The 22,347-nt window shown below is 62.6% G+C and overlaps 1 protein-coding gene across 2 annotated transcripts; it reads right to left on the reverse strand.

Moving 5' to 3' along the window:
• Positions 1-4,042: 4,042 nt before the first annotated feature.
• On the reverse strand, positions 4,043-21,641 carry SOCS7 (suppressor of cytokine signaling 7). Of its 2 annotated transcripts, XM_082779110.1 has the most exons (10): positions 20,632-21,641; positions 16,628-16,692; positions 14,158-14,262; positions 13,324-13,425; positions 12,385-12,515; positions 11,807-11,975; positions 9,869-9,997; positions 7,276-7,411; positions 6,821-6,978; positions 4,043-6,549 (listed from the first exon to the last, which is right to left on the reverse strand). In XM_082779110.1, exons 1-9 carry the CDS (start codon positions 21,603-21,605, stop codon positions 6,858-6,860), a joined length of 1,932 nt encoding a protein of 643 aa, XP_082635236.1. In that variant the 5' UTR covers positions 21,606-21,641; the 3' UTR covers positions 4,043-6,549; positions 6,821-6,857. The 2 variants fall into 2 exon arrangements, with proteins under 2 accessions (XP_082635236.1, XP_082635237.1); XM_082779111.1 differs by lacking the exon at positions 13,324-13,425.
• Between the last annotated feature and the right edge of the window lie 706 nt (positions 21,642-22,347).

Raw genomic sequence — 22,347 nt, forward strand, 5'->3', positions numbered from 1 at the left:
ACCCCGGAGAGCCCCGGGCCCCGGCACTGCCCCAAGCTCGTGGCAGCCGGTGGGAGAGGGGATGGACGGAGCTGCCCCGCCGGCCGCTGCCCTCCCTGCCTGGGTGCCGGCAGGCACGTGCCGAGCTGCTGCCGATCGCAGCCTAAAATTACCACGGTGCCGCTGCCAATCAGGGCGGCGAGGGAGGCGTGCGGGCTGCTGCTCGGCAGCTCCTCTGCATTGCAGCTGGAGGTGCGCGAGGGGGGATTCTCCAGGGGGAGAGCGCACCCCGGGGTGGGGGTGCAGGGCTCACAGCCCCCGGAGGATGCGGCCCCTTCGGGGGGCTCAGGGCATCGCGTGCAGGGCGCACGTTGGCGTTGGCTGATCCGGTGGGGCGGATGCGAGCGAGGTCCTGGGGTCCGGCCGGGCTGGCGAAGGCAGCAGCAGGCGCTCGCCCACGCCACGCACGTGCCCGCGCCCTTCCCCGCCTCTCCTGCCCGTGGACCTGCCCCAGGCCGGGGGGGGGTCACAAGCACGCGGCCCCCAACGTGCAACAAAAGCTGGCCGGGCACTGAGGGTGCCTCGTGCTGGACCACTTGGTGTGGCCCCAGGGCCTCCTGCTCTGGGGGGGGGGCACAGCAGCGTTGTTGGATCTGGGCTGAGCCAGGAGGATGGTGCTGGGGGCAAAAACGGGAGGCAGAGCCTGAGGGGCTGCAGGGAAGGAGCGGGAGACCCTCACCATGGTGTGCAACAGCTGGGCCGGGAGATGCTCAGTGGAGAATAACCCCTCTGGGGGGGGCCGGGATGGGAAAAACCCGGAGCCCCCACGGGGACACCGCGAGCACCCACAGCCCAGGGTGGGCACTGGGGAAGGATGCAGCATCCCAGCACGATGGCCAGAACGGCTTCCAGAGGCGTTGGCTGGTAAATAACGGGGCTGGCAGACACAGGAACACCAACAGATGCAGCCCCATCAGAGCCCCCCGTGCTTTTTCTGTACCCCACAGCCCCAGGCAGGAGCCCCCTCCCCAAATCCTGCTGCTCACATCCTCCTGTTGTGCTACCGGGAAACACCCAGGCACACCTGGGGCCACGAAGGAGACCTGGGGCAGGGCAGGGACCGTCCCCTGGCCACCCGCATCAGGTGAGGAGCCAGAAACCACCCCAGGGGCAAGCACCCGGCCAGGGCGAGCACCCATGGGTGCCCGGGGAGCTCACACCCGAGCGTTCCCATGCCACAGCCGGGCAGCGGGGCAGGGGTGGGACAAGGGGATGGAGGTGCCGGGGGGGGCAAGGGTCTCAGTCTGGGGGCTGCCGATGGGGTGGGGGGGCTGCTCTGGGCAGAGCAGGCAGGGAGGCGGGCGGGGGTCGCGGGGGGGGGGGCCGCAGGCTGGGGGTCTCAGGCAGCGATGCCGGGCAGCAGGTGGGGACCCGGGGAAGGAGAGGGGGGGCTGCGGAGGAAAAAAGCCTCGTACCGGGACCCCCCCCCCAGGACCGGCACCGCGCCCATGGGTGCGGCCCCCCCCGGCCCCCCCTCCGGCTCCTACCTGCTCCATGGGGGCCGCTCAGGGCACGGCCGCGGCGGGCGGGCCGGGGGCCATGGGCTGCTCCCGGAGCCGCTCCCGGTGCCGGTGCCGCTCCCGGTGCGCCCCGGTGCGGCCCCGCCGCCGCCGCCGCCTCTCGCCGCCGCCGCCCACGCCCGGCGCCGCCCGGCGCATCCCGGGAGCGGCGTCAGCTCAGAGCGGCGGCGGGAGGGGGCCGCGCCCGGCCCCACCCGGGGCCCCGCCGCCGCCCGACCCCCCCCCCGCATCCCTTCCCCCCCCCCCAGCCCCCGCCGTGCGCTCATCCTCGCCTCCATCACGCCGCCCGCATCCTCCCTGCCCCTCCCCATCACGCCCCCCCCCCCCCCCCAGCCCTCCATCCATCCCTCCAGCCGCCCCCCACCCAATTCACCCCCCCCAAACCCCTCCATCCCACCCCCCCCGACCCCTCCATCTCCCCCCAGCTCCCTCAGGACGCCCATGGGTGCCCGTGGGGGGGATGCTCGGGGTGGGGTGGGGGGGATGCTGGGAGCTCTGCCCCCCCCCGGCCCGGCTGCGCCCCCGCGGGCGGGGGGTTCGCGGCCCCGGGGCAGCCCCGGAGCCCCGCCAGGGCCCCCCCGCCCCCAGCCCAGCCCCCCCGGCCTCAGTTTCCCTCCCGGGTCCCCCCTGCCCTCCGGGAGGCGGCCCCGGGGGGTGCTCAGCCGGGCTCGGGCCCCCCCTCCGGCCCCCCCCCAGACCTCCCCCGGGCCCCCCAGGACCCCCGGCCCCGCCGAGCCCGGGGGGGGGCGTGCAGAAGAACGCGGCTTTGTGCGGGGGCCGCCGGCGGCTGCCAAGGAGCCATGTTGGGGCGCTGCCAGCCGGGGGCCGCCGCACAAAGGCGCCTTGTGGGGGCCCCGCCGCGACCCCCCCCGGCCCGGGGCTTCCCCGTCTGCAGCCCTGGAGGGCGACCCCAGGCCCCCCCCCCCCCGCATCTCACCCCACTGCAACCCTCCCGGCTCGGGCAGAGCGGGGTGGGGGGGTCCCCGCTGCCAGCCCCCCCCCCCGCCACCCGTTGTCCCCATTAGACTCCCCCCCCCCGGGATTTCCCCCTCCCCCAGCAGCCCCAGCCTCGGGGGGGCTCCCCCCACCCCCCCCAGCCCCATTCTGTCTCTCCGAGCCTTTGATCGGCAGCGCGGGGGCGTTCAAAGCACCCCGACACCAGGCTGGGGGGGTTGGGCACGGGGTCCCCATCCTGCAGGTGGCCCCCCCCCAACCCCCAGACAGCCCCAATTCCCCCCCCCGTACCCCCAAGTCGGGCTCGAGGCACCACACAGCACCGAACAATTTCCAATCGTTTTATTTCAAGCCCCCGCTCTCTCCCTTCCCGCCCCCCCCAAACCAAAAAAAACAAAAAACCAGGGGTCAAAACGACGCTAAAAAGGAGTTACAAACACCGAGGGCAGCGCTCCCCCCACTGCCCGCTTACAAAACCTGGGAGCTTCACCCCAGCTTCCCCACGGGATGCCCAACATGCCTATGAACACAATATTTACAGACAGCCCCCAGTACAGCCAGGCTTCCCCCCCCCACCCCCAAAAATAACCAAACGCACCCAAAGTGCATTCGGCGTGTTATATCAAAAAACATTTCTTCTTCTGAAAGATTGGCCTGCAAGTCTGTTCTTTTTTTTTTTTTTTTTTTAACCATTTAGTAACTTTTTTTTTTTTAATATAGTTTATGAAAATAAATTATACAGCAACTATTTTAATAAATTAAGCACACACACACACACAAAATAAAATAAAAATCAAAGAAAATTAAGCAAAGCTGCATTTCTACTGGAGGCGGTGCCCGGTCGGAGCCCCCCGGCCCTGCTGCTCGCTGCCCTCTGCTCCTGCCCCTGGCTCCGTTTCCACCTGGGAGCCCCCCCCCAGCTTCCACCAGGGATTTATTTCCCAGGTAAAGGCTGGGGGTGGGCACCCGGCCCCCCAAGGGGCAGGCTCAGCCTTGGGCTCTGTGTAAATCCACGCAGGTGTGGGATGGTAACTGCACAGAATGAGGCCGAAGGCTGCAAAGGTGCCTCCTTGGGGGGCCTCCTGCCCCAAAGGGCTCCCCCCAAAAGGCTCCTGGCTGAGGCTGCGGCCCCGAGCATCACCGAGCCTCCTGGGGGGGGGGCACGGCCTCACACTGCCCCCAGCTCACTGCCTCCCTGCACGTGCTCACACAGGAAACACTTCCATGAGAAAATCTCTGGGGTTTAAATTGGGATGGATATGTAAATATGTAAGGTGCCGCGTACCCCAGGGGGGCAGGAGGAGGTTTCTGGGCACTCGGCCCCCTTCTGCTCCCACCCCAGCAGCACGGGGGGCACGAGGCTGCCCAGACAAACCACACTGACCTCTTCCCCTTCCTTTGGCCGCGAAAGGAGATCGATGCTGAGCTGAGAACTGCCAGGCAAGCAGCGCCCTGGCACGAGGACAAGCACAGCAGCACAGCGGGGCAGCCCCGGTCGGTGCCTTTCAGGACCGGGGCAGCACCCAGCAGCTGCCCCACACCCGGGGTGTTTTAGGGACAGGGGTGTCACAGAGCTCCTGATGGACACCGGGGCTCTCCCACCCTGCTGCCACTGCAGAGCGGGTTTGTGCGTTTTTGTCCCCATTGAGGGCACAGCCGGCCCCATGCCCCATCCCAGTGCTGCTTCTCCCCCAGTATTGCCATTCCCCTTCCCAAACCCAGCTGTTATTGCACCAGCAATGCCCACTCCCCCCATATCAGACCAGAGATGGAACAAAAATGCTGCCACCGCCACGCCTGGGAGACGCCAGCCTGTGCCGGGCTGCAGCAAGGGGACATTCACAGCTCCCCCAGGTCACGCAGCTGGCCAGGAGGTCACAGCCAGGAGAACATCACCGGCCCCATGCCCTCGTGTCCTCATCTCCGGGGTCTCCTTTGGGGGGTGGAAGCTTTGCAGGAGACCTTTGCATGGGGCACACTCCTGCTTTGCGGCACGGTGTAAGACACTTGAGGCGTCAGCCCAGCCGTGGCTGTGGGGAAGATTTTCTGTTCCAGCATTTGGATAAGTTGGAAGATCCAAACCCTCAGCCTGCGAGCAGGGCCGGGTGAGCTGATATTCGGGGCTCTGATGTTCAGGTTTCCCTTGCACAAGGCCACGGCTGCCTCCCCCCGTTGGTGCTGTGCGTTGGTCGGAGCAGCTGCCCCTTCTGCAGGCTGATGGCTTGGAAGGAGCCGAGGGGCTACGAGGGGGGGGACGCAGCAAGGGCTGCAGGGGGACGAACGCCAGCACCTTGTGGGGCAGCCGCCCCATCCTGATACCCGACAACACAACGCAACCAGCAGCGGGTAGTGTCCAGTGAGGTATTTCTACAGATTTTGAAGATAATTTATCGGTTTCATCTGGAAGCCAAATCTTGTAAAAACCTTTTTTTTTTTTTTTTTTTTTTATCCAAGACTGAAAGCGAGGCCAGAGGTGGTGGTTAAGAAAGGGAGAGCAGGATTAGTTAGCACCCTTCGCAGCAGCACTTGGCATAGGCAGACAATCAGGATTTTTCAAGGCTGCTTTAAGATCCACAGGACTGTGTCTAATTCAAGGACATAGATCATTCCGCGGGGCGAGAACAAAGTCCCAGCAGCTCCCGAACAACCGCATCCAGCTCACGGGGCACTGACCCCATCTGCAGACCCAGGCCACACACGGCATCGCGTTTTCAGGCCGGTTGTGGGACGGGGCGTTTCTTTCACCCCAGAACATGGGGCTTGTTTCAACGCAGGAGAAAAGATCCTTTGAGAATCCTCAGCATCGCTTCGGGCAAGCTTTAAACTTCACCATGAAATGCAAACTCTTTGCAGCTGCTGCAACGGATGAAACAGAGCAGGACTGAGAGGGACGCGGGTGCTGCAGCCCGTGCTAAGCCCAGCAGCTCAGCAAGAGCTGCCGTCCCTCCTGGTGTCCTGGTCCTGAGCTGCTGTGGCTCCACGGACATCCCAGGAAGGGGAAGCAGCGAGCTCCAGAACCCTCAGCTGTTCCTTGCTCCGAGTCACCCCAGACTCAAGTCACTCCATGCCCCAGCAGCCACCGATGGGGATCCTCCACACCTCAGTAGAAAGCCACTTCATTCACAGCTTCTAGAGACAGCCAGCAGAGAGGCTCAAAGTGCACGTCCCGGGATCGCTCCGGCAAGTACCTTTGGTCCACAGGCTGCTGCCGAGGTCCCAGCGACAGCCCTGCCACCTTCCTTCCAGTCCTCGCAGCAGTTCAGTGAAATCTTCCAGTGTTTGCCGAGGGGAACGCCGCCTCCCCCGAGGGGCAGCCCTCGCTCCCCGCTGCAGCAGCGACCACGCCGTGTGGCAGAAGGCTCCGGGACATCCGAACGGCTCGCGGGCTTTTCCTTCCTCGGGCCCAGCTTTAAGGCCATCCTGCAAAGCCCAGCTGCCCGGGACGAGGCCTGGCCCTCTTCTCCAGATCCCAGGGAGCAGGGGAGCCGTGCCCCGTGCTCCCCTGAGGCTGCTCTGGGGAACTGCTGAGGTTCTGGCTCGGGCTGTCCCCAGCAGCTCTCCGGCTGCCTCCCCTCCGCAGAGCAGTCCCACCACGGTGCCCAGAGCAGGCGATCGTCCCAGAGAGTCCCCTTCTCTCTCCTCACCTCGAAGTTTCCAAGGGAGGATAATAAAATTCAGCTGATGATAAGACAGTATTTCTCATGCTGAAAATAAACCGAAATTAAAAAAATAATAATAAAATAAAATGAAGACATCAAAAATAAAACTTTCCAAAGCTCGTACAGAGTGCCGCGACATTCTTTGTTCTGCCAGGAGTCCGCGAGCTGGGCTCAGCTGCCTCCAAGGCCCCCTCGCCCTCAGCCAGGAGCCGAGACCCTCGGTCCCCTTCTGCTGTGCTTCTTGGGAGTCTCGAACCCTCTTCTCTCGACGAAAGAGCTTGAGAGCAGAAGTCACACCGCAGAAGCAGGCTTCACCTTCACGGGCCTCGTCCCCACCACTGCCTGACTTGGGCTACTGGATGGCAACAACCAAATTCCTGGCGGGGGAGAGAGAGAGGAAAGGCATCAAGCAGCCCGCCCGATGTGGCCGAATCTGCCCCAGACCCCTGGGGTTTGGCTTCGCAGGCCTGTGAAGGCACAAAACAGGCACAAGCAAGCAGCAGCAGCCTCACTCGTCTCCCCAGAAGGAAAAGAAGGCGGCTGGTGGGAGCAGACAGCCTCCTCAGGGAGGATTTTGCCTTTCCTTCGCAGTCAGAGGGAACGGCCTGATTGAGGCTGCACCCCGCGGGACCAGCAGCACGCACGTACCATCAGTGACAGCAACACGAGGGGCGCGCCGGCCTCGCTACGTGGAGGATTCGGCCTCCTGCTTCTGTTTGGAGATGAGCTGGGCTTCCTTCAGCGACAGGTACACCTCCTCCTGGGGGTCGTAGTAGTAAAACTTGCGGATGTAGGAGATCAGGGGCCTGGGGAAGGCAGGGCAGGAGCTTCAGCCCCGAGCCACGGCCACGCCAGGCTCTGCAAAGGGGGGAGCAGAGCCTCTCCCCCAGCAGGAACCGGAGCCCACGCTCCTGGCAGTGGCCGTAACACCTCACTCAGCTGCACCCCTGTGCCCCACAGGACATTCATCCTGCTGACCTGAGGCCAAAAGCACCAACCACTCCCTCCCAGAGCCCCTGCTGCCGACACAGAGGTCTCCTGCCTGCCATGGTGAGTGGCAGATGAAGCCAAAGCAACTTCTCCCCAAAATCCTCGGGACTTACTTGGGCAGCGGCAGCTCGGGGATGTGGTCGATCCGGACCAGCTGCCGGATCCGAAAGCGGCAAAGGTGCTGAAGGGATTTGACGTTGCTGAACCTGGAGACTGGGTACAGGAGCTGGACAGGTGTCGGGGGGAGACCTTTGGGAAGAAAGCGATATTGGAGAAGAGTGTTGTGCCAGATACAAACCGTAACCAGTCCCCAAAGGAAGCACTGGTCCTGGGGAGCTGCAGCTCTGCGAGGCTGTGCCCAGGCAGCTCAGCACTGGCCAAACACGGGTGATACCACGAGCTATCTCCAGCCTCCCTCACCAGGCTGCTGCAGCTCCCTCCAGCTCTCCTCACAGGGCTCCTGCAGCCACCGGGGGTACAGCAGATCCAGGACACTGCCAACTCCTAACCTCCTCTCCCCCAGGACCAGTGGTGAGAAGAAAACCAAAGGGAAAGGCAGGCAGCGTGACCGGCACGTACGCTTTGCTCTGCACAGCCCTTTGGGGAGCTGTATCGAGGCACTAAAAGGCCGGGGATTTGGACAGCTCAAGCTGCGCAGGAGTTGCTCATTCTTGGGGTCACGAGGCTGGGCACAAAGGCAGAGGCGGGAGCAGCCCCGGCAGAGCCAGCTCCCCACGCAGGGAGCAGCCCGGCACGGCTGAAAAAGGGGCTGCATCCAGCTGCCCCCCGCCCCACAGCCTCCTCCCCCCGAGTTAAGAGCAACAATCAAGCCCGCAGAACCGAGAGGTCAGCAGGAGCACCAGAAAGGATCTACGGGAGCCGGGCTCATTCACAGGGTAAGGTTTTTATCTGTCTTTACAGAAGGATTCAGAGCTAGTTACACTCTAACCCCCTCCTGCTGGCCTGTCTCTGAGGGCAACCGAGTGAAAGGAGAAAAGGGAAAGCTCTTCACACTAAGATGGGCTCAGAACTGCTCCAGGCAGCTCAGGAAGCTGTGAGCCAGCTTTTGAGAAAGCAAAGAACAGGAATCAATTGAAGGCCGGGTTCCCCCCCCCCTCCTCCTTATTCTACCAAAAAGGAATCAGCCTCCGGGAGCGCAGCCAGCAGCTACAGGGCCGCAGCACGAGCTCTGCACGCTGTGCTGGCCGCGTGCCCCAGCGCCAGGAGCCAGGCGCTCGCTGGAAACATCCCCCTCCTCCGGGAGGCCGTTAGCACTTCAGCAGGAGCACAGCACGAACGAGCACGCCGGGGAGCTGCGGATCCTAAATATTCTCCCACTAAAGAGCAGGCATCGAGGCAAAGCAGCCCCGAGCAGCACCCAGGACCGCGGCCGCACGTGGACGGAGGGGTGCAGGAGCAGGAGTGGGGCTGGCACCAGGCAGTGAGGGACACCCCGGTGGCAAGGGACCCCCCCATCAGGTGCACAGTGCTGCTCAGGGGGCTCCCTTTCCTCTTTGAAAGATATTTTCTAGAGCAAATCCTTTCTACGAAGGCATTTGCCTGTAGAGCTGGCGAGTCCACAAAGCTCTGTTCTCAAGGGGCACAGGGCTTCGGATTGGGAAGGTGAAGTGGTTTTGTATTTTTAAATTGAAAGAATCCCTTGGAGGCAGGATGCACGGCAGTAGCTTCGCAGCCTTCTCCCCGAAAGCACGGCCACGTTACAGATCGGGTTTCCAGCTATCGGCCATCTCTGCAGCAGGGGGCAACACTGAACAGGTCTGGGCTACGACTCCAGCTCTGCTCCGATCCCGAGGGCGAGCCAGAGCCATTCTGAAGCCAGGAACATCCCATTCCATCCCATCCCATCCCGTCCCATCCCCACCTGCCCAGAGCCTCCCTGCACCATGCCCCCAGCAGGGCCTTGGCCATCTTCTCGGTCCTGCCCCTCTGCTTCACCGCAGCCGCGTTCCCCTTCCTGCTCTGCTCAAGCATCACCTCCCACCCTCCCTCCAGCTCCTGCTCCCTCCCAAGCAAGGGGCGTATTTGTTCACTTGGCAGACTCTCCCCTTTCTTTCACGCTGGATTTTCAGCTAGCTTTCTGACACGCAATGACAGCTGAGTCAAAAAACAGAAAAAAAATTGATAAAGACGCTGACCCAGTTGCCAGCCTGGCTCTCGCAGGAGGCAGATGTGAGCCCATTCAGGCCCAGGCTTTGCTGGATGGCAGAACAAGCACCCTGCAATCCCAGCATCACGCAATCAAACGTGCTCCAACAAAGCTTCCCAACGCTCCCCCGTGCTTGTGAGCACCTGCCTGTGGATGTGCCCTGGCACCACGGTCCCCCCGGGGACTCTGAACCTACAGCATCCACCACTCGAGGCTCCCATTTAGCTCCTCTTGGAAGTGCTCCCACACACCCCAGTTAAAGCCTCTCCTCTCGGCAGCCCCAGGTGGGTCTCGGCAAAGGGAGAACTGGGAAGCTGCAAAGCACAGGGAGGGTTCTCAGCAAAGCAGCCCCAAGACTGGGGGAGGGAAGGCAGCTGGGCTTTAGTAGCCAAGTAGCTGGCACAGGGAGCAGCTTTTTTTTTGTAATAGCCAAGCAGCTGAGGGATGGAGTAGACAAAAGCTGAACCAAGCTGTCTCCAGCACACGCCAGCAGCTAACCACAGAGCAAGAGTCATCCCCAGACCCAGCAGGACACTCACCTGGGACCCTGGATCGCAGGAAGTAAAGAAACTTCCCATTTTTGGAGTGCATGATCGCTCTCTTTATGAACTCCACCACAGACTGGCAGCGGTCTTCGAACTTGGGATGGCACCACAGGCTGAAGGTCCCTTCCAAGAGAACAGAAGGGTTTCACGTTACAGGAGCACCGGTGGCAGGAAGAGGTACTTACTGGTGGGACTGGTGTTTTAAAGGGCAGGTGACAGCCCCTAAGAGCTGCAGCCCGGCTGGCACCGCCACCTGACGCAGGAGGCACTGCTGATCCAGGTCAGCACCTGCTAAACATTCAGGCAGCAGCAATCTCTGATCTGAATCAGCCCTTACAAGTGGCAAGTAGATGCAAAGGACAATCACTGGGGGGTTATTGCACAAACACCAGCCTCCCCGCCTGCCTACTCAGCTCTTAAAAAAAAAAAAAAAAAAAAAGAATTATGTTTTCTTCCTCTCAAGTATCTGAAACCTGAAGGTCAAGCATTTATCTCTTTACCATTCCCTAAGCCCCACCATTTGTCATCTTCATGGTTTATCAGAGCTCTGCACGCTGCTGCAGCACATTCAGCACGAGGCAGCCAGCCCAGGGCGAGCACAGAGCCATGGACACAGACAGAAGCACTGGACCCAGGAATGAAGTTCCTGGTGTGGTGCCATGGCTGGAAACGCTGCTCCAGGGATGGTGGCAGCACCAGCCTTCACCACGTGCAGCAAGAAACGCAGTTTGAGGGAAAGGAGGGAAGGACACCTGGCTAAGGGAACAAGCACCCCAGCCCCAAAGCAAGAAACTGGACCGGCAGCAGCAGCAGTTCGATCCGAAGCTCAGTTATGAGCAAGCATCCTCTGTGCAGCCGACCTCACATCTCCCCCGGCTGGAAGTGCTGCTTACAGGTTCCCCAAGGACAGGGTGATGAAAGTCAGCCCTCCTTACGCAATGGTCAGGGCAACCAGCTCCAGACAGGCTACAATTAACGCTGGGGCACCTTCCCACCAGAGGGGCTCAAGACCAGAACCTCTGCTGGGTCGATCAGCTCTAGCAGTGCTCACGGAGGGGGATGACCCAGCGACATCCCCAGAGCGAGGGCAAAAAGGGGGAACGGGGGAGCTTTGCCCCGAAAGGTCACAAACCCCTGTTTGCTCCAGCAGATGCCTGGGAAGCCGCAGAACCCATCATTTGGCAGCACACCTAATGACAGTGCTCTGCAGGCAGCTGTTATTACAGCCTGCCCACTGGGTACAGGGCAGGTCCAGAGCCCTGACGATGCCTTCCCCCACCCCGTGCTGAGCCTTCTCAGGCTTTTTTGCTCGGCCCGAGGGCAGCTGCCTGCGCTGGGGTTCGATACGGAAAACCACATCTGAAGATGAGCAGAAAAAGCATGTGGGCGAGGTGAGACAGACCCCATGCACGACAGCACATGGCAGGAAGAAAGGGCGCAAACACCACAAGGTTCTCAGAACAAACGCCCACAACAGCAGAGCTGAAACTTTCGCCTTGCTCAGAGGGCAGCTGGCACCGCTGCCGAGCGTCCCCCCGCAGAACAAAGCAAGGTGCCAAGCTGTGGGGTCAGATTGCCTCTCATCTCACAGGGAAACCAGCTCAGTTTGGGGAATCGGACAGCTGGGAAGGATGGGCCCTGCTACATCACATCTTCCTGATGGGGGATCTCAGATCTCCCCATCACCATTCCCTTCAAGCTCACTTTGGAAAAGAGGCGTGGGGAACTCCTCTACTCCCCAATTTTTAATTGCTTTAAGGAAACTTGTGCCCAAGGCACAGACAGCAGGGTTAAATGCAGGACACAGAGTGAGGACGTGTTGCTGCTGCTCCCTCTTTTCTGCTGCATCAATGCTTTGAGCAGAGATTTAGGACCTTTGAGACCAGGCTGCCCACAGCCACGGGCCCCCCCAGCGCTCCCCGGGGCCCTTACCTCTGTAGTGCTCCATCCGGGTGTGGTGGGTGATGCCCTGCGACCGAAAGCTGAGGCTCAGGATGTAACGGGGATCAGAGCTGTCTCGGACCAGGAAGGACCCATCCGGCTTCCCTTTCAGCTTCATCTCCGCGTCCTCCCAGTTCATGGGCCCCCAGTACCACCCGCACTGCGGAAGCGAGACACGGAACGTCAGCAGACTACGAGCAAGGAGGACTGCATCACCAACCGAAAACTGCACTATTTGCTATCGTTAGTTCACTTTTAATGCCAAAATTTAAGTTTCTGGTTCCATTCAGCAGGAAAATGGATGGTTAGGACTCGGTGCTTTCTCATCCAGGAGCGACATCACATCCAGCACTCAGAAGTAGTGCAAGAACAGATGTGGCCGTGACAGCTCTTCCACACATGAAGGATGCTGCCCTAGACTCAAAGACCTCACTGGGAAAAAGGCAGGTGGTGTTTTCTGGCCCTGCCTTAAACTTCTGTTCCTGGCCAGCCCCCAAAACCACAGCCTAGACCCGCAGCCTCCCCCTCCCGAGGTGCCGTGCTGCCAGCACCCCCCACCAGGACGTTACCTTCTCCAGCTCCCGCAAGCTGGCTGCGAAGCTGCTCGAGTCCGGCCGGTACAGGGGGCACTGGAGGTGCGGGGTGGGCTGGCTGGGCGCCGTCTCCATGGGCCGGAGGGGCACGATCCGGGGGAAGGCGTCTGCAGAGGGAGAAACGGCCCGGGACACGGTCACCCCTCGGGAGCTGACCCCAAAACTGAGCCGCCCCGTCCCCCGGCACGCCCGGCTCCAGAGGGCAGGGCAGGAGCTGAGGAGGCAGGACTGATGGACAGGAGGACAGCGTCCTCGTGAAGGACACGGCAGCAGTCACCACCTGGCTCTTCCAAGGTGACTCACTCCGAGCCCTCGCCTATTTCCTTCAGCCAGCTTGGAGGGAAGCCGGGGGAAGTGCCAGGTGGCACCAGCTGGAAGGAATTAACCCATCCCAACACCTTAGCTCATAACAAGGGGGCAATTAAAGCCCCGTGGGTCCTGAAGGGCAGGAAACTGAAAACCAAAGGGGAGTTGCGTAAGGAACATCCTCACGTGCTGTTTAGAACCTGGGCTCCTGAGCTAAGCCCTGCTCCTACAGCTGCTGCCTGACACTGCTGACACCAAAGCACAGGGACCCGTCCACAGCCAGGGGCTGTGCTTCTGCTGAGCCCAAGAAGAAGCAGAGAAAATGGGAGATGCTGAACTGAGAATAAAGCTGGCGCAGTTACAAGCTTCAGGAAAACAACTGGGGGGCAACAAAAGAGCCACAGCACACAGAAAACAAAGGACCAAGGCCAGGAAAGCAGAGCCTGGACACAATGGCACACCATCGGTAGCACTGCACGTCCCTGAGCAGGCAGAGGAGGCAGCACCGCTGCTGTTAGAGTCTGAAGTGCAGCCTTAAAGTTTACCAAGGAGAGCTGCAAAGTCCAAATCCCTGGAGAACCAAAGCCTTGCTGCTAAAGCTAAGCTGACCTGGGGCATGGGGTGGAGGAGGCGGAGGCAGAGGGAAAGACTGCAGGGAAGACCCCATCGGACCCACTAGGACAGATGTAGGCAGCGTCCCACTGATATCATCTAGGAGAGAACAGAGGCAAGAGACATTCAGAAAACAGAAAGCGAGCGAGCCCTGCACTGCTGAGCAAACCAGCACCGAGCGCGGCCTGGAGCAGAAGATGGAGCTCTTCTTGGGGAGCTCACGGTGCTCCGCCAGCTCCTGAGAGCAGGGCACTGCCGTGGTGCCAAAGCGACCCCTCCTCAGCACGCTCAGAGGTTTGTGCACACACACCTGGAGAGGAGGAGTTATTTCCCCAGCCCAGCTCCCTCCAGGCACGCAGCGTGCAGCACAGGACAGGCATTTACAGGCGGCTCTGGAGGCACAACGCTGCCCTAGCACGCGGGATGTGCGCTGGGGTGCTGCTCACCTCACCGAGGCCGACTGGTGCTAAGCTCTGAGGAGCCTCCTCCACAGAGCAGCTCCTGGTACCGTCCTCCCCAAAGCCTCCCTTCCACAGAGGCAGGGGAGGGAACCAGCCTGGGCAGGCGATGGGAGGGAGGAAGGAAAGGAAGGGAGGGAGGGAGGGAGGGATGTTTTCGTGGGCAGGAGACACTGCGACATCAGCACCTCACGTCCCACCTCGCACGGCTCCGCCACAACCCTCCCCTCCTGCCCCATCCCCAAGAAACACCGGCACCAGCAGCAGCAGCAAGAAATCCTGCTGGGGCAGGGGGAGCAGCACAGGCAGACAGACAGCTCCCGTGCTCCTGGACAGACACACGGACGGGCTCTCGAGAGGCACGGGGCCGTACCCAGCAGGCTGAGGCTTCGTCGTGGAGGAGGCGGCGGAGTTGGAGGGTGAGGGGAGGTCAGTCCTCGCTGGGAGATGTCCACATCCACTAGTGACACCGTTTCACCTGCAGGTTGGCAGAGCAAGACAGTTAGTGCTGCACCTCCTGGGCACGTGGGGGGAGAGGGGAAGGGGCTGGGACCCTGCCCACGAGCAGTAAGGGAGCGATGGACACAGATCCAGGTGCAGCAGGCGATGGGGAAGCACCGAGCTCCTGCAGCGCTCGTCACCGACGTACAGGGCTGGCACTTGGTGTAATTCTTGGGAAATGGATTGACTGCCCTACCCTGCTGGCACGCAGCTATGAGATAACGCTCCTGTTAATTCCAGTTGGAATTAATTCACTTTTGGGAAAAGGACGACACAAACTGAGATGTCCAGCGTAAACCAACAAAGCCTAAAATTAATCTAAATCCATGGGAGAAAAACGAAGCCATGAAATCAAGGTTAAACCATCAGCATCAAACACAGAAACAGAAGGAAACCAGACAACCCCTGAGGAGAGGACTGAGCGGGGTTAGCACTGCCGAGGAACTTTCCAAAACACCAAAATCGAACCCAGCTGTCTCGAACCAACACCAGAGCACCACACACACCTGAGCCACGGTCCCAGGGACTGTCAGACTTCGACTCCTGGGGATAGAGCCCCAAATCTGCTCCAGATGGAAACCCTTCCCCGGCCTCTCGGTCAGCACCTCCAGGTATTTGCCGCACAGGACAGCACTGACTCAGCTTCCCCCTGCCTGTGGAAGGCCTATCTGCTAATGAGCAGCGTTACGAGGGGTATTTAGGCCTGGTTATTATCCACGGCACCTTCTCCCTGGGGGAGCGATGGGTGTGGGTGCACACACACGCATGCAGCCACCCTTTCATTTCCACGCCCTACCAATAAAGCGGCCACGTAGGCTGGGCGCCTCGCCTCGCACAAACAGAGTGTGACGAGACCAAGGGGGGCTGCAGCAGCCCAGCTTTCAAACCCTTCCCAGAGCAGCAGCGATGGCAGCCACGTGCCCCTGCAGCCCAGCACACCCAAGAAAAGGTCACTGAAGGCAGGGACGGCTTCCCCAAGGACCTCTGCGAGCCCTGGCTCAGCCCTTGTGCTGACCTGGAAGCAAGTCACCAGGAAACCCAAGCAAGCTGGGCCAGGCCTTTGAGTCTTTTTGCAGCTCCAGCCTCAGAAATCCCCAACACGCAGACCTCAGCTGGGTAAGGCCGAAGTCACCAACAAATGAAAGCAATTAAAGGGCAGACACATTCGCTCTGGGGATGCTGGCACAGCCCTCTGCAAAGGAACAGCTCCTGGAGGACACCGCCACCACTCCACCGGCTTGCAAAAAAACTGACACGAGCCATTTTAAGAACATTTAATAGGATAAGCTAGCAATTAAGGCAGCCTCCCAGATTTAGAGCAGGAACTTGCCCACTCCACGCTCTCCCCTCTGTTAAATTTTCTTTTGCAGCCGAGGCGCTCAGCTCGCACGGCCACGGAGCGCCGTCAGCAGGAGGCACAAGAGCCGCAGATCCCTGCCCGCAGCTTCCCCTAGCGACAGCTGACGGTGCCGGGAGCAGCTTCTGCTTCCACCAGCCTCGATTTGCTGAACAAACACGTGTGGCACACACAGAACCAGTCACATCTCGCAAGGGAGCAGCCTCCCCATGCTATCCTGCTACCAGGACACCAGCCAAGGTGGTAGAATGGGGATGAGAACGGGCACCGGCACAGCCCCATCGCCCCTGGACGACTCCATCCCTGCAGGGCTGAAGGAGCCACGAGAACCTGAAAGCCCTGAGCCCTGCAACAAGCCCCTCAACACACGTTCACTTTGTTCCCGAGCTCTACAGCACCTCCTTCATTCCCCCAGCCCTGCTCTCCACGGGTTTTAAGGCACCCACGGAGGACCTAAGCCCTGCAGCTGGGGAGCTCTCACTGAGAAAGCCCCAGGCACATGACCGTGAGCAGAAGGCTCTCGGTATCAGCCGCCAGCAGAGCAGGACTTCCCCCTCGTGCCATTTATAAAGCAGCCAGCTTCCCCCAGCAGAAAGAGGAAGGCCAGAGACCAGCAGGAAGCGGGCAGAGAACGGCAGCTGCGCGGGGAGCTGCTGCCCCACCGGGCGGTTTCAGCCCCGCAGCTGCCGGCTCCCCTCGGACCACAGGAGGGGAGCACGGGCACAGCCCCTGCCCCGCAGGGAGCTCCCGAACCACCGGTGTAAAACACCCCCGTGGAGGAAGGAGCCTCGCCTCCGGCACAGCTCAGACCCACGTCTGCACAGGAGAAACTGCAAAGTGCTGATGTGAAACATCCCCGTCCTCTGCAGCTCCTCCTGGGTCGGGTTCGAGGCCACGCAGGACGCAGGGGCTGCCCCCAGGGTCACGGCTTAGGAGGGGAGGAGAGGGGCAGGCAGACCCAACCGTACACGCCTCGAATCCTTACCTGTGAAGAGGGGGCTGAAAACAACCGGGGAAAAGGCACTTTGAGTTCTTGTCAGTCTGTGTTTCCTGTGGGAAATAAGAAAAAAAAAAACACATCATGAATAGGGATGGGGAGGCTCGGTGCATCCCAAAAAAAAAAACCGTTTGATCTCCCAGACTGGGAGAGCCTTCCCCAGGATTTACAGGGGTTCGAGGCAGCCCAACGCCGCCTGCTCGCTCGGCTCCTGGAGCAGCGCGCTGGCTTAAGTAGGACAGACAACCAGTAAAGCTAGGTCTCCATCCTGCCACTAAGCAAATCTCTTAACTAGGTAATTAATAAAGCCTTTGGAAAGAAAAACCCCAAGCAAGTATCGTAAGCGGAGCCAAGCGGCTGTTTCACAACAGGCACCTCGCCGTGCCTCTGGACCAGGCATTGCCAAACCTCTCAGACAAACAGGTCGGGGCCCTGCGCAATCCCGGGCTGTGCCCACGGCCAGCACACCGAATGCCCTCGCGTGGTGTCTGCAGGATGCCACCTCCCCAAAACCTGCCGGGAGGCGGCGGAGAGCCGGGAAGCTGAGCCTGGAGCATCAAAGGGGATGGGAACGGCTGAGAAGGCCGACGGGCATCCGAGAACAGCCGCAATTCCTCCGGAGCTTCCTTCCCAAAACAGCGAGGATGGAGCTACCCCTGTGCTGTCCCCACGCAGGGGACCAGCCCTTGCAGCACCAAAGGGCTTTGTACAGACCTAGGCAGAGGGAACACCGCCGGGGGCATGGCCTCACAGCTCGGGCGAGCAGGGGAACACGGCCTCACCACCAAAAGCGAGACAGGAGCTGTCCAACCTCCGCTATTTCGACCCAAAAACCCTGCTCATTGACCACTCCGAGACCATCCCCATCCCCTTCGACATCGTCCCAGCCCCGCTCTCATCACGGCCTCCCGAGCAGGCTGGGCACAGCTTTGGGGAAAAGCAGCCCTGAGCAAGGGCTCGCAGTGCTCGGAAGGATTGCTCCATGGGTGCGTGCGCCCCAGCCCTTCGCAGGGCACCCCGAGTGCTTCTCCAGCAACGTCTCCGGGTCACTCAGCTGTGAGCAAACAACCAACGCTGCAGGACTGCCACGAGAAGAGCTGAGAGAAGTCAGCACCTCGATACACAAAACCCCACTGAAGCGCCTGGAAGCGTTTCCATGCCAAGCCTCTTGCACCTACTCGAGGGCTGGTTTTTTGCCCTCAAAGGAGAGCAATTCACCACTCACCAGCCAGACACAAAGCCACGCTGCGGGCCAGCAGCAGCTAACCCTGTAATACAGCAGCTGCTCTGCTCCCACGTCCTAAAGCAGAGGGGAAGGAGCAGTGCCAACAGCCCGCCGTTACCAAAAAAGCCACGTTTCAGGCCAACATCTTCCGACCAGCAACAAATTTCTGCGATCTCTCGTTTCTAGCAAGCTCCCGTCTGCAGCAGGGCGAGAGCAAGAAGCAATCCACGTGGGCTGAACGCTCCACGGACACCGCACAGGTCCATGGGGCCGGGAGCACCTCGAGCTGCAGCAGACGGGGATTTTGGGGTCACCCACCGGGCCCCCACGAGCCCAGGCTGCAGTGGGGATCACGCTGACATGGAGTGGCTGCAGGCAGCCTTTTAGCACGTCCTAGGTCTCGCCCACCAGCTGGCTACACACTATTTGAGGCAGATTATATGGAGACATGTTAAAAGAACAAGGTCAGGCCCTTGATAAAACCATCGATACAGCACCTTCTGCAGCTCGGGGCTGCCCGCCCTGACCCCTGAACCCCTGCAATCCTGCCCTGTCCCCTACCCCCCCAATTACCTCTGCAGTACAAATTGCCTCAAGAAGAGCATTTTTACGGATGCAGCCTTGAAATCCTTACACCCTGGGAGTTCCTCACGTTCCACGTTTCATTTCCAAGCCTCTCGCACCTCAGAGTCCAGCCGGGGCTGGTTTGCTTTGAGTCGTGTGTGCAGGAGGGAGGCAGAGCTGCTTGGTGCTGCCTCGAGGTGTTATGGGATGCAGCTCCACACACCGGGAGCTGGTTCCGTGATGTCCAGGCACGGCAAGAATAAACCCACTGCAGGCCAAGAGCAACATTTACAAGCAGCACCCAAGGGGGAGCCGCACGCCGGGAGCAGGCGCTCAGCGGCACGGATGGCTCCTGGCTGACCTCGTTCCCGTTAACGGGCAGGGGACGGCCAACACCGAGCACCACCTCCAGGGCCCACCAGCACCCCACAGAACACAAAGCATCGCTCACATAACCCGGGGCTCTTCAGCACGAGGGGGCTCCCAGAGCTGGAGGCAGCGGAGAAGTCCCCGAACCACACCAGCTGCATCAGGCACCTTGAACTAACCTCTGTTAAAATCCTAATTAGCACAGCAGTTCCACGACGCTGGAGCGTGAGAAGTCAGCACTTCCCCCAGCAGTGACCATGAAACTCCCCGGCAAAAGGGAAAGCCCAGGCAGCGCCACGCTTCTCTCCTTGCTCTGAGAGGAGACGCAACCAGCAGCCTGCCACCGCCCGAGCCCGGCGCGGGGAAGTCCTGCGGACTCCTCGCTCTTGTCACCAAGAAGAGTGAGGAGTGACAAAACCACAAGCGCCTTAGCAAAACACTGTCACTACAGGCAAGCTGGCATGCTGCTGGTGGAGGCACGTTGGGTTGGTCGTGGGAAACAAAGTCGTGCACAAAACTACGGCACCCTGCCACGAGGCAGGAGGTCACACTCGGATGCTCCGAGCAGCTGCGGGCCAGGGGCTGCTGCAGTTGGGGCTGTCCCGCCTCGGAAGCCACCTCCCCTGCTGCAACGGGAGAAATTTCTGCCTTGTTGCCCCCCATGACTGCTTCATGGCCAAAGCACCCGGTGAGCACAGACCAGAGCTCGGGGCCCAGCCTGGCAGGGGGCTTCGTGCCCACCCCAGAGGGATGCTGCCCTGGGAGCCCCACAGCACTCTAGGGCCATCCAGTTTTTTAATGCTGCTTCCAGGCCGGCCAGAAGCAGGCAGCCAGGCCCCAGCAGGGTTCTCCCTGCCTCCTGCGAGGAGTTTGAGGCCCTCGGAGGTGCAGCAGGCTCTGCAGCACAGCCGGGGCTGGCACAGCACCAGGGCACCTCGCCCTCTCCTGTTGGCATCGAGCAGCTCACGGCCTCTGCAGAAACGCTCCCCTTCGTGCCACCAGGCTGGAACTGGGAGCACAGCACAGCCAGGCTCACACAGCAGCATGAACAACTCAGACCAACGTGATCCAGGACCGACACTGACCCCATGCAGAGCGGGACCGAGCCACGTGCCCTCAGCACCTCGAGACACTGGGGGCAGCTGCTAAAAGCAGCCACGGGATGGAGATGCTGCTGCAGACGGTGCTGGTGGTGCCAGGCAGCGGCTCAGCGCCCTGTGCAGGGCCAGCTGCTGCCGGAGCCCACGAGCCCGGTGGCTCCGCCACGCGGTGCTGTGCCCTCCCGTGCCAGCCTCTCGGGGGAACGGGAGCCACCGGCAAAGGGCAGCTTTCAAACCCCACGCTGGACCAACGCTGTGGCCTCTGAGCCGTGCAGCTGGAGGAGAGCAGGAAAGCCAAGCAAGAGGCTGATATGAAACCCCACAGTGTGGCCAGCCCCATGCAGGGGTGTCAGGATCAGGCCCCCCAGCACCTCCTCAGGTCCCACCCTGCACAGCACCAAGGCTGGAGCCCGAATGCCGGGCTCGTGACCCTCAGGAACCCAACAGGGAACGGGGGCTGGCACTGGGAGCCCCCAGGTCGTGGCTCAGTATCCTCAGAGGCACCCCTGGGGTGCACTTACCAGGGGTGGAGGCCCCCCAGGCCGAGCCCCCCACACCAGCACCTCCCTCACCAGTCTGCCCAGTGCTGCTCCCCCAGCCTGAAGCATCCCGCGCCCCCCGGGAGACCCCCCCCGACCTCCCCGGTCCTGCAGTCGGTGGCAGACCGGGGGAGGCCGCTTCCCGGTGCCCCCCCCATCCCGTCCCAACCCATCCCATCCCGTCCCGTCCCGTACCTGCCCGCCTCCTGCTCGCGGCCGCGGGCCCCGCACACATCGGTCAGGCTCCCGGCCGAGGCGGGCAGGTCCCCGGCTCGGCGGCTCCCGGTGGCAGCGGCGGCGGCGTCCCCGGCGGCCGAGCCTCCGCTGCAGCTCTTGGTGCGGAAGAGGCGGCGGAGGCGGACCCGCAGCGAGCCCTTCCTGCAGCCTGCCCCGGGCGGCGGCGGCGCGGGGCCGGGACCGGCACCGGCACCGAGGCTGGCACCGGCTCCGGTCCCGCTCCTCCCGTTGGCGCGGGCGGCTCCGCGCGGCGCCTCCTGCCCGTCGGGGCTCCCCGCCTCCTCCTCGGAGCCGCTGCCGGCCTCGTCGGGCTCCAGCGCCTCGAGCACCAGCAGCGCATCGCTCGTCTCCTCGGCGGCGGGGCCGGCGGACGGCGGCGGCCCGAGGCACGGGCACCCCCCGGGACCCTTGGGGCCCAGCCCCGGCGGCCGCAGCCCCAGCGCCGCCAGCTGCAGCTCCAGCCCCCCCGGCGGCCCCCAGCGCCCCGCGGCCGCCGCCGCCGCCGCTTTGGGCTCCAGGGCGCAGCGGTGCCGCGGGCACAGCAGCTCGGTGCCGCCCGCCGCCGGGCCCTCTCCGCCGCCGCCGCCCGCCGCGGGGCCGCCGTCCTCCGGTTCGCCGGGCCGCCCCTCGGCCGCGTTGCGGAACACCATCAGCTGCGGCGGCGGACGGGGTCCCCGCAGCGCCCCGCCGCCCGGCAGCGCCGCCGCCGCGGCGGGGAGGGGGATGGGCAGCGGCAGCCGCCCCCCGCCGGGGCCCGTCGGCCCCGCGCCCGCCCCGCCGGTAACGACGGCGCCGCCGCCGCCGCCGCCGCCGCCCGCCGCCACCGCGCCCGCCTCCGGTGCGGCCCCATAGCCCAGCAGGCGGCTGAGCACCCGGTACGAGGCCGCGGCCGCCGCCGCCGCCTCCCCGTCCCGCAGCTCGGCGCGCTGCATCGCTACGGCCGCCGCATGGCCCGGCCCGCAGCGGGAGCGTCCCCCCCCCGCTGCCGCCGCCGCCGCCCCTCCCTCCGCCGCGGCGACGGCCGCCGCCGCCCCGCCCCCGCACTTCCGCCGCCGGCCACGCCCCCTCCCCTCCGCCGCACGAGGCCACGCCTCCCTGCCCTCCGAAGCCACGCCCATCGCGGTGAGGCCACGCCCCCTCGCGGCCCCGGCACGTGCAGGCGCGGCGGGAGATGGGGGGGGGAGGCGGGAGCGGGACGGATCGGGAGGGGGGCACCGGGATGCACCGGGATGCACCGGGATGCACCGGGTGCACGGCAATGCATGGCAATGCATGGCTCTGTGCAGCTCTGTGCAGCTCTGCACGGCTCCTGCATGGCTCCTGCACAGCTTTTGCACGGCTCTTGCACGGCTCCTGCACGGCAGTTGCACGGCTGCTGCACAGCTTTTGCACAGCTGCTGCATGGCTCCTGCATGCCTGCTCCATGGCTCATACACAGCTCATGCACGGCTCATGCACGGCTCCTACACAGCGCTCACACAGCTCCTGCACAGCTTTTGCACAGCTCTTGCACGGCTCCTGCACGGCACTTGCACGGCTGCTGCACATCCTTTGCACAGCCGCTGTGTGGCTCCTGCACGGTTCCTGCAGGCACCCGGGGCAGCCCCAGCCCCCCCCCGACATGAGCAGAACCGGGAGCAGCTCCCGTGCGCCTGCCTGGAGGCCAGGGAGCAG

This window comes from Aythya marila, assembly GCF_965140915.1.
Source record: "Aythya marila genome assembly, chromosome: 25".
Taxonomy (NCBI): Eukaryota; Metazoa; Chordata; class Aves; order Anseriformes; family Anatidae; genus Aythya; species Aythya marila.

Bases quoted from the DNA above. Each gene is read 5' to 3' on its own strand.
- SOCS7 (XM_082779110.1), bottom strand. From the start codon at position 21,605: ATGCAGCGCGCCGAGCTGCGGGACGGGGAGGCGGCGGCGGCGGCCGCG. The intron at 16,693-20,631 runs GTACGGGACGGG...TATTTCCCACAG, and splicing joins CGCGAGCAGGAGGCGGGCAG to GAAACACAGACTGACAAGAA. The intron at 13,426-14,157 runs GTACGGCCCCGT...GTTCTCTCCTAG, and splicing joins ACGAAGCCTCAGCCTGCTGG to ATGATATCAGTGGGACGCTG.